The 17,128-nt window shown below is 43.2% G+C and overlaps 1 protein-coding gene and 1 pseudogene across 2 annotated transcripts in view; one reads left to right on the forward strand and one right to left on the reverse strand.

Moving 5' to 3' along the window:
* The first annotated feature begins 2,576 nt into the window (after window positions 1–2,576).
* Ccdc77 (coiled-coil domain containing 77) overlaps window positions 2,577–17,128 on the forward strand; it is a 30,088-nt gene continuing 15,536 nt past the window's right edge. Inside the window, exons 1-6 of one of the 2 annotated variants that reach the window (XM_075982928.1) lie at window positions 2,577–2,641; window positions 6,212–6,265; window positions 7,669–7,906; window positions 8,526–8,668; window positions 13,907–14,003; window positions 16,863–16,935. In XM_075982928.1, the coding sequence (XP_075839043.1) occupies window positions 6,228–6,265; window positions 7,669–7,906; window positions 8,526–8,668; window positions 13,907–14,003; window positions 16,863–16,935 (589 nt within the window). In that variant the 5' untranslated portion in view covers window positions 2,577–2,641; window positions 6,212–6,227. Of the gene's footprint in view, window positions 2,954–6,211; window positions 6,266–7,668; window positions 7,907–8,525; window positions 8,669–13,906; window positions 14,004–16,862; window positions 16,936–17,128 lie in introns of both variants that reach the window. The other variant, XM_075982927.1, reaches the window with a different exon arrangement.
* On the reverse strand, window positions 6,606–7,421 carry LOC142855706 (small ribosomal subunit protein eS26-like; annotated as a pseudogene).

A 17,128-nucleotide genomic window follows, 5' to 3' on the forward strand; every position in this document is an offset into this window, starting at 1 on the left:
CTCCTTTTTGTCCCTTTTCCTCGGTTCTCCTCGAATATATTCTCTCTGCCTGCCAGCCCCACCTATCCTTGTTCCTACCTCGCTATTGGCTGTTCAGCTCTTATTAATTAGACCATCAGGTGTTTTAGACAGGCGAAGAATCACAGCTTCAGCAAGCAGCAGGTGCAGGTTGTGGGACTGTAGGAGTACCTACCTGGTCAACTGTGTTCATGATGAGCAGCACGGGCAGTGCCCGTAGGACTTCTGGACAAACCTTTGTCACCTCCAATTCCTCCCGCTCCCAAGCCTGCTTCCAGATTCTTCTTCGAGCCAAAGGGAGATTACATGGTAAATTCTCTTTGGTGGATCTGGCAGGGAATGAACGAGGAGCTGACACTTTTTAGTGCTGACTCGCATGGAGGGTGCAGAGATTAACAAGTCTCTCCTAGCTCTGAGGAGTGCAGCAGGGCTCTGGGACAGAACAAGGCGCACACCCCATCCCACGAGAACAGCACCCACAGGTGCTGGCGAGAACTCAAGGACTTGCATGAGGGCCGTGATCTCACCAGTGTAAGCTCCTGTGAATATACTTTAAACCCTCTGAGTTAGGCAGACAGAGTCAAGGAGCTGAGCCCCCACAGTGGATCCAGTGGAGAGCAGCCAATTCAAATGGAAACCGAAGAGATGGAAGTCGGTTCTAATGGGACCTCGCTGGCAGTCAATTTCTTTTTTCTTTCTTTTTTTTTTTTTTTTTTTTGGATTTTTGAGACAGGGTTTCCTGCCCTGGAACTAGCTCTTGTAGACCAGGATGACCTCAAACTCACAGAGATCCGCCTGCCTCTGCCACCCGAGAGCTGGGATTAAAGGCCTGCGCCACCACCGCCCGGCTGGCAGTCAATTTCTTCAAGGGAGTGGAGGAGCTGTCTTCCCAGATGTCCAGCTCTAATGAAGCCATGACTCAGATCAGGGAGCTGGAAGAGAGAGAGGCACCGAGGAGCTTAGGGAGATCAAACAGCAAGGACCAAGGTGACCTGGGCTCTTGGTGATGACAAATCAGCCAGACTATGACTTGGAGACCGTTGTGAACAAAGCAGAATCTGCCCTGGCACAGCGGACCAAGCACTTCTAGGCCTGGCGAGAAGTCAGCAAGGCCCTGCGACTGGCCCTGCAGCTGGAAGACCAGGCTAGCAAACAAACAGCAAGAAATGGCACCAATCATGGCTTCAGATAAAGATCTGTTTGGTGTCACACCAGCCTCTCGCCCTCCCAGCAAACTTTGGGCACCTTCTGACTTTTGTTAGGGACTAAGTTGGATGGGTTTTGGTAAATGCCAGGTAAAGGGCATCAGGCCCAGAAAGCTGGGGGTGGGGGATGCTGCTCTCTTTCTCAGTTTGGAGCTGGAGGAAGGAGTGTTTCGTGACTGGTCTTCCTGCTTTCCCCCCCAATTTGAGGGGAGATCTGTTTCCCTGGTGGAGCATCCTGCCCTTCCAGAACAGCTGCTGATAGAGACTCTGTGAGGCCCAGGCTTTGGGAGAGAAATCGGTCCTTGTCCAGCTTCCACTGCCTTGGGCCTGCGGTATCGTCCTTGGTCTGAGCACTCTGTTTTTATACTTCAGGGGAAAAAATGTTTGTGAGATCTCTTTTAGTTTTTTAAGCTAAAAAAAAATTTCCTATTTTCTGTTTTCTGTATTTATGAAGAAAAAGCCAGAAAAAAAAAAATACTGAGCCTGTGGTGGTTAATATCAAATAGTCAGTTTGACCGGTTCTAGAATCATCTAGAGATAAACTTGTGAACTTGACTGTGAAAAAAGAATCACAGCTTCTGAGTTAAACAAGTGCCGCATAAACAAAAGTCACACACCTGAAAATGATACTCTCCAACATGACCATGCATTGCAGCATTAATCCTTTTATATATCCTCTTTTGTTTTGAGCCCCACCCCCAGATATGGGCTCTCAGCTCTTCATCTATCCTTCTAATGTTTAAATGAGGCCAGCTAGACATAACTTTTGAATATGTAATCCCTTGATTGGAGACATTGAACCCCATATCTAGGCCTCCAAATTTCTCTCTTCCTCCTGTTTTGGCTTTCTGATTCAGGTGCTTAGGTAACCAATGGCTCAAAATTGCTATTTGGTGGAGAATGACCTTGAACTCCTCAACCTTTTTATTCCCCTTTCCAGGTATTAGGATCACAGGCTTGTACAACTCCATATGGTTTGTGAAAGTTTTCTCAGGTTCATTTGGAATGAAATCGAAGGTTATGTCAAATGACAATATTTACAAGGCACTCTTGAGGTATTCCTGTGATACACTCGGTGATTATGTATGTCATTTATACATCATATTTCATTAGAGAAAAACAGTTAAGTGAGTTTAGCCCAAGTTGTCAAATTCAGAGAGTTCTAACAGCCAAGAGCTACCCCCCCCCATCCTGCCTATGCACAACGCCATGTGCAGGTGAAAAACTACACTTCCCAGGAACCTCGCCCCAGTGAGGCGCAAGGCAAGATGGGAAGGGCTACTGGGTGAACAACCGTCCTATTGGTGCGTAACCCAAAAGGCCGCCTAAGCTAGCGAGCGATTGGTAGGATTTTGTCGACGCTCGCTGATTTGAGTTGTTTTTCGGTTGCGTTGTCGGATGCCAAGGATTAGTGTTTGGTGAGTGTGGATTTGGGGATAAAGGTGAAGGGATTTTTAGGACAGACGTCGGGAAGAAAGAAAACCTGATGGGATAAAAGCGTTCGTAATCAGTGCGGAAGGGAGCAACAGAAGACTAAACCTGGGCTCCTTAGGTGACTCGGGGACCAGCCATGGAAAGTTTGTCTGCGAAAGGAGAGGTCTCTGATTCGCGGAGAGCTTTAATAATGAGGGGGCTAAGATCTGGTCAAAAACTGAGTGAATTTGCGGGAGAACAGCATCCAGACGTCCTGGAGACAGATTGAGTTCCGGCTCCCCTTCCCTCCCGCTTCAGTAAGCTTCGATTTCCTCGTTTGTAAAAATAAAAGATAATAGCAGTACTTCAGAAAGTAGTTATGCGAGTAAATGCAACATTTTTCGGGACGGGTTTGTGGCCAGTACGTAGAGTGTTTGCTTAGCGTGACCGTGGCCTTGAATTCGACCTCTTACACCTCCAAAAAAGAAACCCACTAATTTTTTTTTTTTTTTAGTTTTTCGAGACAGGGTTTCTCTGTAGCTTTGGAGCCTGTCCTGGCACTAGCTCTTGTAGACCAGGCTGGCCTCCACCGCCCGGCCCCACTAATTCTTATATAACTAGAAGCATCGCTGCCTTGGAAGGTAGTGTTAAGATGACTCTGTCTGCCGAGAAGACCGGTTATCCTAGTAGAACTTTAAATACAACCACTTTTTTGTTTTTGATTTTTTAAAAAGATTGATTTATTATGTATATGATTTTTTACCTGTGCATACCTGCATGCCAGAAGAGGACACCAGATCTCATTATAGATGGTTGTGAGCTACCATGAGGTTGCCGGGAATTGAACTCTAGCCCTCTAGGAGGGCAACCAGTGCTCTGAGCCATCTATCTCTCCAGCCCCTGTTTTTGACTTTTTGTTTATTTCTGCTTTTTGAGATGGGTTACTCTGCAGCCCAGATGGGCTTGGAATTAGCTATGTATACCAGACTGGTCTCATGGCAGTACTCCTGTCCACGTAGCCTTCCAAGTGCTGAAGAACAAGTGTATAAGCTGTGGTTGTTAGGTCGTTCTGACAGATCATTTGTGTGTGTGTGTGTGTGTATGTGTGTATGTGTGTGATTCCAAAACGGGTTTTGTCTGTGTAAGAGTCTTGGAACTCTCTTTGTGGACCAGGCTGGCTTTAAACTCACCAGAGATCCGCCTGCCTCTGCCTCCCAAGTGCTGGGATTAAAGGTGTGCACCGTAACTGCCCAGCTTGACAGATCATTTTGTGGGTTTTTGTTGTTGTTTATTTGAGACAAGGCCTTGCTCTGTAGCCTAGGCTTGCCTGGAACTTAACTCTGTACTCTAGGCTGCTCTCAGTTTTTGGGCGATCTCCCCACTGCTAGGTTTTACTGATACAAGCCACCACAGTTGACTTGCTAGATCATTTTGAGTGGAAAAAAGTCAGGAAAGAGATAAAGGAAATAGTATTTAAGATAAATTTTGCGTATAGATAGAGAATAGTCTTGGTTAAGTAAATTTACTAGAATTGCGGAGGAGATATACTTCAGATTCCAGGAAGCTCATGATCAAAAGCATAGAATGAAGAACATTATGTGGGTCTGGCATGGTGTACAGGCTTTTAATCCCAGGTCTCAGGAGGCAGAGGCAGGCAGATCTCTATGCATTTTAGACCAACCTGGTTTACATAGTTCCAGGCCAGCCAAGGCTGCATAGTGAGATCCTGTCTCAAGAACAAACCAAAAAGAACATTTTGTAGAAATAGAATTTGTTTAGAGAAGGAGATAGAAATAAGTCAGGAGAGAGGTTTGAGTCTTAAATGTAGACAGTTCTGAATTCTAGGCTTTATTTAATGTTTAAGGCTGAGCAATTTACAAGTCTTTGTTTTCTCTTGAGAAAAGATTATCTATCATCATGTAACTCTGGTTACTTAGGCTAGGTAGGAGAGTCAAGAAAAGGAGTGGCCTATCCTTCTCTTAAAATCATTAGACAGGGCCAGGAGAGATGCTTCAGTGCTTGAGAGCACTCCTGCTCTTCCCAGGGACCTGGGTTGGCTTCCCAGCAGCCAAGTGACAACTCACAATTGTCTGGCCTCCTAGGGCACCAGACATACATCTACCTAGTGCACAGACATACATGCAGTCAAAACAGCCATAAAATTGAATAAAATAGATATATTTGAAAAAAATTATTAGAGCAGCTTACATATATATGGCTTAGCAGGTTAAGGTGCTTGCTGCTAGTCCTGACTACATGCACTTGACCCTGATAGCTGAGTAGTGGAGGAAGAAAGCTTACTCCTTAGGTTGCCCTCCAACCTACAGACACACACAGACATAGACACACATACACAACACCTTGGCCTTTAATCCCAGTTGGGAGGCAGAGACAGGCAGATCTCTTGAGTTCGAGGCCAGCCTGGCCTACAGAGAGAGTTCCAGGACAGCCAGGGCTACATAGCTAGATCCTTTCTTTCTTTCTTTCTTTTTTTTTTTAAATTTATTTTTATTTTATGTCCATTGGTGTTTTGTCTACAGGTGTGTCTGTGTTAGGGTCTCTCCAACCCTAGCTAGATCCTTTCTCAAACCAACAAAATGAAAACAACAACAACAAAAATCCCACAAGGGTTAGACAGTTCAGTCGGCAAAGTGCCTGCCTTCCAAGCAGGAAGCCCAGGGGTTGGATCTTCAGCACCCGTGAAAAAGCCTTGCACAGCTGTTTATAATAGTAACCCCAGTGCTGGTCGACTGAAGAAGTGAGAGGGAAGGAGGGAAGGAAACATTGGCGAATGTGCTTTTCTGAGAAAGGCAGATCCCCGAAACTTATTGGCTGGCTAGCCTATGTTGAAAGACCTTGTTTCAAATAATAATATGTGAACTCCAGATTCATTGAAAGACCTTGTTTCAAATAATAATAATGATGTTGATGATGATGCTATAATAAGGCAGAGACTAGGGAGTTGGTTAAGTAGCTAAGATCCCTTGTTAATTTGTAGACAACCTCAGTTTGTTTCCCCACACCTATATGGTGACTTACAGCCCTCTATTAACTCTAGTTCCAAGATATGTGATACCCTTTTCTGACCTCTTCGGGCACCAAGCACCCATGTGCTGCACATACATATATACATACACACCTACAGAAATACATTCATACACATAAAAATAAGATAAATCTTACAAAAGTTTTGGGGGCTGAAGAGATGGCTCGGTGATTAAGATCACTGACTGCTCTCCCAGGGGACCTGGGTTCAACTCCAGGCACCTACATGGCAGCTTACAACTGTCTATAACTCCAGTTCCAGGGGACCTGACATCCATGGCAAAACACCAATGTACATAAAAGAAAAAGAAATAAAAAATATTTGAAAAAAGTTTTTTTTCTTTAATTACAAGTTGGAGAAGCAGTTAATGTACCTAGTGTTGGTCTAAATACTACATTCCCTTCGGGAGTCAAATACGGTAATGTTGAGGAGGGACCCAAGCTGTATAGCGTGTGTGTGTGTGTGTGTGTGTGTGTGTGTATTTTTTAAAACTTCCTGGCTCTCATTATCAATTTTGTGTCTTTGATAGGTGCAAGTAAGACAGAATGAACTTTACTCCGACACACACACCCGTCTGCAGAAAGTAAGATATTTGCTTGTTTTTAAGTTAACTAATCAATATTTCTATAGGTTTCATCCAGTCAGTGTAGGAGCTCCAGGGACAGCATACTTCCTAAACCTCAGTTCTCTATTTTTTGTTTTGTTTTTTGAGACAGGGTTTCTCTGTGTAGCCTTGGAGTCTGTCCTGGAACTAGCTCGCCGTAGACCAGGCTGGCCTTGAACTCTGCCTCCGAGTGACGCATTTAAAGGCATGCACCACCACCACCCGATTTAATTCTCTATTTTTTTTTTTTGTGCTACATAAAGTGTAAATCCCCCTATTTTTCCAAGGTGTTTTCTTCTGTCTTTATGAAGCCACGTCCTCACATGGGCTTTGGTGGAGGTCGTGGTGCAGCATGAGCGGGTCTAAATCGTGGTGGGGGTGTTCTGTCCTTCCGAGCTTCCCGAGATAGATTCCTGACTACCTTGCTTGAATAGCTCACACAGTAATGCAGCTTGACCTAGAGTTTGGGGAGCACATAAGTGTTAAAGACACTTGCTTCGGATCTGTCCCTGATGGCAGCCGCCTCTACAACGTTCCGAATGACGAACTTCTTAATGGCCTTGTCCTTGGGCACACACCAGGTGGGCGCAGTTAGTGTAGCGAATTGGTTGCACATGGCCGTGGCCCTTTTTGGCACTACCGTTGTTTCTCCTTTTTTTGGTCACCTTGGAGCCAAGTCCCTAGTTCTCTATTCTTATTCTGAATCTAGAGGTTAAAATAGTTTAATATGGGCTGGAGAGATGGCTCAGAGGTTAAGAGCACTGGTTGCTCTTCCAGAGGTCCTGAGTTCAATTCCCAACAACCACATGTAATGAGATCTGGTGCCCTCTTCTGGCCTGCAGGCATACATGCAGACAGAATGCTGTATACATAATAAATAAATAAATAAGTAAATCTTTAAAAAAATAAAATAGTTTAACAATGGTGGTGGCACACCTTTAATCCCAGGAGGCAGAGGATGGTGGGTCTCTTGAACTTGAGACCAGCCTGGTCAGCATATTGAGTTCCAGGACAGCAAGAGCTACTTAGAGAGACCCCGTCTCAATCAGAACAAAAATCTAGCCTCTCTGTGGAAATGCCAGGACTCATTGAGTGTGAGTGCTCTGAACTGCTGAGTCTTTTTATCCAGCCCCATATATTGTAAATTTTAGAATGCCAAACTAGATTGGTTTTCATAGGAGGATTTCTACCCAGTTTCTCTTTTGAATTAACTATTGTTTGTTTGCTTGGTTCTTTTTACGGGGGAGATGCTTGTTTTTAGATTTTCCTTTAGACAGAGTCACATTATGTGGCCCTGGCTGGCCTAGAACTTGCTACATTGATCAGGTTACAAGTGTTATATTTACAAGAGGATTTATTCCATGCTTTCTGATTTCACATAGAATAACAACTGCTTCCAAACGTGATGCCGCTTCTGGCTTCAGTGAGCCCCATAGGTGGAAGAAAATGGCAGACTCAGTGGAGTCAACTCCGCTCCCTTCAACCGAGGATCGTCTGGCCGTCCTTTGCCCTTCGCAGGAGCTTCTGGAGTATTATCAGAAGAAGATGGCTAACTGTGAGGCAGAAAATGAGGAGCTGTTGAAGAAGTTAGACCTCTACAGAGAAGCCTGTGAAGGGCAGGTGAGAAGTGGGGGGGAGATTCCCACACAGGAGGATCCTGATCCTGGAGCCCACTGACCAAGCTTTGCTCAATTGCTGAGCTCACAGTTTAATGAGAGATCCTGCCTCAAATAATAAGTTGGTGGCGCGATGGAAAAGGCACCCAACAACTTCTGGATTACACATGTACCTCCATGCACACGCACGCACACACAGAGAACCGGTGAGACACACGGCATTCTTGGTGCTGGTGTGCGAAAGGAAGGCGTTGTCATCAGTGTGTGATCTCCAGTCACACTAGTCCTGTAGCTTTGTCCCTACCTCTTTCCCTCTTGCCCTTCCTCCTTCCTTCCTTCCTTCCTTCCTTCCTTCCTTCCTTCCTTCCTTCCTTCCTTCCTTCCTTCCTTCCTTCCTTCCTGTGCTAGAACCTAGGGCTTCCTGCCTGTTTGCCACCGGGCTGAACCTCCATCTCATTCTGTTGCTCTTTAGGTCAAATGTGTGCACAGCCTGGTGCTGCCACTTGAGTCTGTGCTGGTAAAGCTGTCAGGAATATTCCTACATAAGCTGACTCCTCCATATCCACTGAGGTTTCCTTTGAAACCCAATATGTTTTCAACTACTCTGTTGGGTTTTTTTGCAGCATAAACTTGAATGGAATTTGCAGCAGAGGGAGGAAGAGATTGCCGAGTTGCAGAAAGCCCTGAGTGATATGCAGGTTTGCCTCTTCCAGGAGCGGGAACATGTTTTACGACTCTACTCAGAAAATGACCGACTAAGAATCAGGTACTGAACAGAAGGAGGGAAGTGTCAGAATTTTAACTCTGGGTTACACTTAAAATGATGACATCTGTCTACTGGAGTTCTCTTTGGTTGTGTCCCCAGGAAGCAAACTTTGAGGAGAGATTTACCTGAAAGGCAGTTACTAGGAGGGGTTCTTAGAAAAGATAGCAGTGGCACATTAGAACTGTGATAGGCTCCAAAACCACAGAGAAACCCTGTCTCAAAAAGCCAATAAAAGAACTGTGATAGGGTGGTTACAGAGGCCAGCCCCACCACAAGCTCCAGGACTCTGCTTGTCTTTCAAAGGCAGCGGATTCAGACTTCTGTGTCTTGGTATTGACCAGTTGTTGAGTACAGACTGTCCTCATGAAGAAGTCATAAACTTGGGAGAGAAAGCCTTTATCCAGTCATAATGCCTTTAAAAATAACTTTATTTTCTTTATTATTGTGTATGTGGACCTGATATTTGTGTGTGGTGTACATAATGCAGCAGAGCTCAGTGTAGAGGTCAGAGGACAACCTTGGGCACTTGGTTTTCTCCTGCATGGCAAGTGCCTTTATCCCACTGAGCCAACTCACCAGCCCCCAGTTATTCTTTTTTTTTAAAGATTATTTATTTATTATGTATACAGTGTTCTGCTTGTACACCAGAAGAGGGCACCAGATCTAATTACAGATAGTTATGAGTCACCATGTGGTTGCTGGGAATTGAACTCAGGACCTTTGGAAGAGCAGTCAGTGTTCTTAACCTCTGAGCCATCTCTCCAGCACCCCTCCCCAGTGATTCTTGAAGAAGACATTAGTTCATGGGAGATGGCTATCATGAACAAATAGATCCATTTGTGCAGGGTATTTCCGAAGGGGGAGGGAGACCTACTTTTTTTAATACTGTTATTTATTTGGCTTATTTGGGGTTGTTGTATGTTTTGTTTTAATATTGGGGCATCACACATTCTAGACAGGTATTCTACTGCTGAGTTTATACTCCCAGTAGTCCTTTTTATTTATTTATTTTGTGATTTTTATTTTATTTGCATGGTGTTTTTTTTAATATTTATTTATTATGTATATAACATTCTGTCTGTGTGTATGCCTGCAGTCCAGCAGAGAGCACCAGACCCCATTACAGATGGTTGTAAGAGCAGGCAATGCTCTTAACCACTGAGCCATCTCTCCAGTCCTCCTCCGTGTTTCTTTTTTTTTTCTTGATTTTTTGAGATAGGGTTTCTCTGTGTGCACTACCACCGCCCAGCTCTCCTTCGTGTTTTCTTTAAGTTTAGGCACTGGATTAATTTTTCTTGGTTGGGGTGTATGTGTGCAAATGTGTGAACACACATGTATGGGATGAGTGTGTATGAGTGTGCAAATCAGTGACTGACATCAGGTGTTTTCCTCGGTTCTCCATCATATTTTAAATATCTATTTATTTAAAAACCAAAATAAATAAAAAAATAAAAATAATTTAGCCAGGGATGGTGGCACATGTTGACCCGCCGGAGTTTGCTGCGGGCGGGGGGACACCAGAGATTTTATTATTTAACAACACCTGTCTTTAATATCAGTTCTTGGAGGCAGTTCAAAATCAGCTTGGATTACAAAGTGAGTTCCTAGACAGTGAAACCGTGTCTCAAACAAAACAAAAAAAAAAAAAGAATACTTAGCAAAATATTTTATGGGTATGAATGCTTTGTCTGTCTGTCTGTGTGTGTGTGTGCAGAAACCAGAAAAGAGCATGGGATACCCTGGATCTGGGGTTACAGGTGGTTGTGAGCTGCCTAGTGGATGCTGAGAATCAAACCTGGGATGTCTGCAGGAACAGTCGGTACTCTAACCACTCAAGCCTTCAGTCTCATTTTGAGACAGGATGTCTCTCACAGAGCCTGAAACACTCCGATTCTGCTAGACTAGCTGGAGACAAGTTCTCCAGCATCCTTGTGTTCCCACCTCCCCAGACTGGGTTGGCAGGTGTGCACACTACCAAACTCACTTTTTACGAGGGTGCTGAGGATCAAACTCAAGTTGCCATGCAGTAGTTTTCCTGCTACGGCAGGCATCATCACAGGCATCATCACAGGCATCATCACAGGCATCATCACAGGCATCATCACAGGCATCATCACAGGCATCATCACAGGCATCATCACAGGCATCATCACAGCTGTTTGTTTGTTTGTTTGTTTGTTTTTAGACTGGATCGAGTCGAGGCTGGCCTAGAATTTCTTATTTACTTTCCCAGCACGCTAGGATTACAAATGTGTGTGATCATGTCTGGTTGCCACATGTCTTATGCTTTGGAGATAATGTCCTGGCATGCCCTAAAATCTTTCCTGTGTTTTGTTCATGTGAAATAACCTAGTATGTCATCACTAGTAAATGTATTGTGTACTGCTAAACAGTAAAAGAATTACCATCACCTACGGAGTGACTTTGAAGCATACTCTTGCCTACCTCTCTGTGCGTGGAACTGCTTTCTTCTTCTGGGGTGGACAATAAGGCATTTACCCCATTAGTCTGTTCTAGCAAAGACACATCCAGCACTGAAAGTAGTTCTCCAGAATCCATTTGTTCTTGTACAGGTCATACTGATGAATGAAATAGAGATTTTGTTTACCCTTCCTCTAGGATCTTTAATCTTTTTTGTCATATTGACCAATAAGAAAGGCTGGTTTGAGAAGTTTCCCATTGGCTTACCTCAAAAGACAAAAACAAAACAAACAAACAAAAAAACTAACTTGGAAGTTGTGCCAACTACCAAGTGCGCACCTTCTAACTATACCCTGGAAACTGGGGCAATGTGTCTGAAAATCTAGTAGACCTACTGTGAACTACATCTGAGCAGATTTGATTATTAGAATGGTCCCCTTATGCCTTGTGCTATGACAGTGCTTCGAGTTACCAGGTAACAATGTCTTCTGAGACCCTAAATCCAGCAGTCCTTGAAATGCCTGACTCTTGTATTTCCCCAGTGTGCCTAGAAGAAATGGCCATTGGCACTTTTGTGAGGCGCGCAGTCTTGTCTCCTGGGAGCTCAGGTTCTTCTTCAGCTTATCGTCTAGAAAATTGGATTTTTATGTTGTCTTGCTGGTCTAAAACTTGCTGCGTAGACCAAGCTGACCTCCAGCTCACAGAGAGCTATTTCATCTGTCTCTGCCTCCCCAGTACTGGGATAAAAGGCATGCACCACAATGCCTGTTTTTGTTCGTTTGTTTATTTTGTTTCTTACTGTGATGTGGATGTGAGAGAAAAGCATGCAAGCTGGCCCACGTGTGCCATGATATATGTGCATTTGTGACGGAGACAACTGTTGAGAATCAATTCTCTCCTTTTACCGTAGGTTTCAGGACTGAACTCAGATGCCAAGTTTGTACCAGGAGCTCAGTAACTTACTGAGTCCTTGTGCTGGCCAAAGACTATGGATTTTTGTTCATGTTTTTCGTTTTATTTTGGAGGAGAACAGTGATACAGCCCTCAGTCTCATTTCTTTCTTGATTTTTCTAATTGTTTAAACTATCCCCACTGCTCCCCTCAGGAACAGGATGTTCTACAAATATCACCTCTCTGTCCTTAGCTCTGAAGAAGTCCCTTTTCAGAGTTTATTTCCTTGGACTGTTCCTGACATTAACTGTGTTGGGTTGGGTGCCTTGGGATACAAAGTGAAGACTTTCCAGAATGTTTGTGGGGAGCCTTCTAAGGAGAAGTACATCTGAAGAAATGAGGGGAGTCTGGTTGGGCAGATGGGGAACTTCAACTGTGATTTGGTTTCAGCAGGTCCCAGCCAACACATGGGGGCTCTGAAGCTGAATGGCTTTTCAGAGCCATCTGAATTGAGGCAAAGAGAGTGGATTCTTTTTTTTTTTTTCCTCGAGACAGAGTTTCTCTTTAGCTTTAGAGCCTGTCCTGGAACTAGCTTTTGTAGACCAGGATGGCCTTGAACTCACAGAGATCCACCTACCTCTGCCTCCCGAGTTCTGGGGATTAAAGGCATGTGCCACCACTGCCCACCTCGAGAATGGATTCTTGTTCCCCCTGAGCCCCACTGAGAAGGCACTAAATGCAGACTATCCCTGAGGAGTGGGAGTCATAAGCAGAGGGAAGCAATTCCCTTTCTTTGTTCTGAAGGGAGACTGAGCTGTGAGCCATGAGCAGGCTATGTTCCTTACTGCCAAAGAAAAGACCCATTGCAGTTCCCTTCTAGAAACAGCCAGGAAATTATTCCCAAGCCCCTTCTGGATTCTCAAATTGAAATACCTAACGTTTAATAGCTGAAGCTGAGGTATAAATTGATCTTTTTCATTTTTAACTTGTGGTCATAATCTTTTTTTTTTTTTTTTTTTTTAGTTTTTTTGAGACAGGGTTTCTCTATCCTGGATCTCACTCTGTAGACCAGGCTGACCTCAAACTCACAAAGATCCACCTGCTTCTACCTCCCGAGGGCTGGGATTAAAGGTGTGTGCCACCACTTCCTGGCTAAGGGAATTGAATCCATTGGAACAGGAGTTAGAGACAGCTGTGAGCTGCCATGTGGATGCTGGGCACTGAACCCTGGTCTTCCTGAAGAGCAACCAGTGCTCTTAACCACTGAACCATCTCTCCAACCTGGTTATAATCATTTTTAAGACATCAGAGGCTGTGACTATAACTTAGTTATAGAGTGTTTAAGTAGTATCTTAGTTAGGGTTTCTTTTGCTGTCTCGAAAAAACAAAAAAAAAAATCCAACAACAACAAAAAACCACAAAGCCCTGGTTCAGTCCCCAGCAGTGCATAAACTGATAAACTGAATGTGGTAGCATAGGCCTGTTATGACAGGCTCAAATCCAACTTGGGATATCTGAGATTATCTCAAAAGAGAGAAAGAGAGAGGGGGGAGAGAGAGAGAGAGAGAGAGAGAGAGAGAGAGAGAGAGAGAGAGAGAGAGAGAGAGAAAGAGAAAGAGAGAGAGAGAGAGAGAGAAAGGAAATCTATCTTTTGAATCCTGATATTTGTTGTTATGTTGTTGGGTTTGTATTTTTGTTTTGTTTTGTGTGTGTGTGTGTGTGTTTTAGACTGCTATGTAATTATGTAATCCTGGAACTCACTTTTGTAAACCAAGCCAGCCTCAAACTCACAGAGACCTGTCTTTTCTTCCTGAGTGCTGGGATTAAAGGTGTGCACCACCAACACCCAACCAGAAGGGAAATCTTTTAAATAGAAATAGTTACTTACCTGGGGTATATAATGTCTACTTTTTATGAGAATTACAGGGAACTGGAAGACAAGAAAAAGATTCAGAATCTATTAGCTCTTGTGGGCACAGACACCGGTGAAGTGACCTATTTTCATAAGGAGCCTCCCCACAAAGTAAGTAATAATTGCTGCTATGGTTTGATGAAATAAGACCTTTACGAGACACAGCTGACCATTTCTACTTGTTAGAGATGCCACTTGGAGAGTAGCCCTGGAGTTAGCCAGCCAGTATCTACCGGAGGTGTAAAGTGTTTTTCTGCAAAAACCTTTTGAAGAATTTTATTTTTTCACTATTAAGAAACCATACTAGGGGACTGGAGAAATGGCTCAGAGATTAAGAGCATTGGCTGCTCTTCCAGAGGTCCTGAGTTCAATTCCCCAGCAAGCACATAGTGGCTCACAACCATCTGTAACAGGATCGATGTCCTCTTCTGGCCTGAAGGCTTACTTACATGCAGGACACTGTCTGTAATAAAGAAACCATGCTGTGGGGTGATGGTGTACCCTTTAATCCCAAGACTTGAAAGGCAGAGGCAGGTAGATCTCTCTGAGTTTGAGGCCAGCCTGGTCTACAGAATTAGTTCCAGACAGCCAAGCTACACAGAGAAACCCTGTCTCAAAAACAAAACAAAATACCCCAAGAAGCCTGTGAAGAGCTGGAGAGATGACTCAGCAGTTAAGAACACATGCTAAGAGCTGGAGAGATGACTCAGCAGTTAAGAACACATGCCAAGCTGGGCGGTGGTGGCGCACACCTTTGATTCCAGCACTTGAGAGGCAGAGACGGGAATCTCTGAGTTTGAGGCCATCCTGGTCTACAGAGCTAGTTCCAGGAGAGGCTCCAAAGCTACAGAGAAACCCTGTCTCGAAAAATCAAACTGAAAAAGAACACATGCTGTTATTCCACAGGACCCAGGTTTGATTCCTAGCACCCACATGGCAGCTCACAACCATCTGTTACTCTAGTTCCAGGGGATCAGACACACTCTTAGATGTATACTTGCAGGCAGAACGATCATACACATAAAATAAATAAATTAAAAATATTGGGGCTGGAGAGATGGCTCAGAGGTTAAGAGCATTGTCTGCTCTTCCAAAGGTCCTGAGTTCAATTCCCAGCAACCACATGTGGCTCACAACCATCTGTAATGGCCTGGCCAGCAGGCATACACACAGACAGAATATTGTATACATAATAAATAAATAAATATTAAAAAAATTAAAAATATTAAAGGAAATCTGTGAATACTCTCTCAAGGTATAACACATTTCTAGTGTAAAATGAGCCAAATAGTCCCACATGTCATTTCAGGGGGCTGTCACCTTACTGGGAGACCTGAATTTTAAATTATGCTTTCGTGTTTAGTTCTTTATCGGTGCTACTAAACTTGCTACTTTTTTTTTTTTTTTTGGTAACAGGATTTCTCTGTGTAGCCCTGGTTGTCCTAGAACTTTCTCTGTAGACTAGGTGTCTTACATTTTCTTCTTTAAACAAGAATTTTTGCTCTTCAAAATAGGGATTGTGAAGATCGTTAGAAATATAATTAAAGCATCATAATTTTGAAAACTCAGAATTCCTGTTGTCCCTGATTTTATTATTTTTGGTTTTCAGTTTTTTGAAACAGGGTTTTTCTGTGTAGTCCTGACTGTCCTGGAACTCACTCTGTAGAACAGGCTGGCTTTGAACTAACTCAGAGAGACCTCTCTGCCTCTGCCTCTGGAGTGTGGGTTTAAAAGCATGTGCCACTACTACCTGGCCTGTCCCTGATTCTTAAGGAGTAGCCTGACAAGAATTTGAAAACACTCAGAAATGTGTTTATTTGTTTTCATTGTATGTTTTAATTCCAAATTAAAGCACTATTGATAAATATATGTATACTTTTTTGATAAAGAAAAAAATGAAACTTAAAACCTAGGGTTGGGCCATATCTCAGTGGCAGAGTTTTTGCCTAGTGAGTGTGAGGCTCTTGGATCATCCCCAGCACTACACAGAGAAGGACAAAAAGAAGACTAAAGCTTAGAGGGACAGATGTTTTTGCTGATATTAGAGAAAAAAAGCAGAGGTGGTCTTTGTGAAGAAGAGATTTCAGTGCTTAATTTTTTAAAACTTTTTATATTATTATAAATTAATAGTAATATTTATCAAAGACACAGGGGGTGAGACACACTTTAAACCCAGCACTTAGGAAGCAGAGGCAGTAGGATCTCTGTGAGTTTGAAGCTAACCTGATCTACAGAACAAGTTCCAGGATAGCCAAAGCTATATAGAGAAACTCTGTTTTGCAAGGGGCACTGAACGGGATGGGACAAGGTCAAAATAGATAGCCCAAGCAAGTCTGGACCTTAGTAGGCACCCTGGTCTGGCCTCAGACTTATCACCTGCCTGCCTCAGCCACCCAGATATGAAGATCGTGGGGACACACCACCTTGCTTGGCTGCCTTTTCACTTTTGTAAAAAATGTCTCTGTAGCATTATCACATTTATCTATTGTGCATATTTTTACTATTAATGTCCTTGTCAAAGAGTCCCTTGTTTGTTTGTCGTATTTTTATTTTTTGCTTTTTTGAGAAAGGATTTCTTTGTGTAACAACTCTCTCTGGCTGTCCTGGAATTCACTTTGTGGACCAGGCTGGTCTTGAACTCTCAGAGATCTGTCTGCCTCTGCCTCCCAAGTGCTGTGATTAAAGGTGTGTACCACCATACTTTCCTCAAAGAATACTTTTCAAAATAGAATTTATTAAGTAGCCTTTTGGTTTTATTTGTTGTTAATTAGTTTGCATTAACATTGAATTTTATCAAAAAAATTATTACTTTGTCCATGTTGCCTCTTGTATAAATGTAATGTGTTTACATGATTATATCAATTTTGAGCAATTTCACTTATAAATGTTGGATCTGTAGAACTAAGGCTAAAAACTGCAATTTCACACATATTGAGACTGTTTCTGTGCCTTTTTTTTTTTCTAATTTAGGTAAGCATTCTCCAGAAGACTATCCAGGCTGCCGATGTATGTGAACAGTATGATCCTTCAGCTTTCAAATCAGGTGATCATTGTTCTAGAAATTTTCACCAGTGTCGAATTGAAAATCCCAATGCAAGCAATTAGAAAACTTTCCCTACTAGGTAGAAATTGTCATGTTTGTAATGTTGCCTCTGGCAGTCTAATTCCATACATGTCTAGAACTATGCAGAGAATGAATTATTGTTTAATGCAAGGTGTTTTTGTTAGTGTGTGTG

This window comes from Microtus pennsylvanicus, chromosome 8 (genome assembly GCF_037038515.1).
Source record: "Microtus pennsylvanicus isolate mMicPen1 chromosome 8, mMicPen1.hap1, whole genome shotgun sequence".
NCBI lineage: Eukaryota > Metazoa > Chordata > Mammalia > Rodentia > Cricetidae > Microtus > Microtus pennsylvanicus.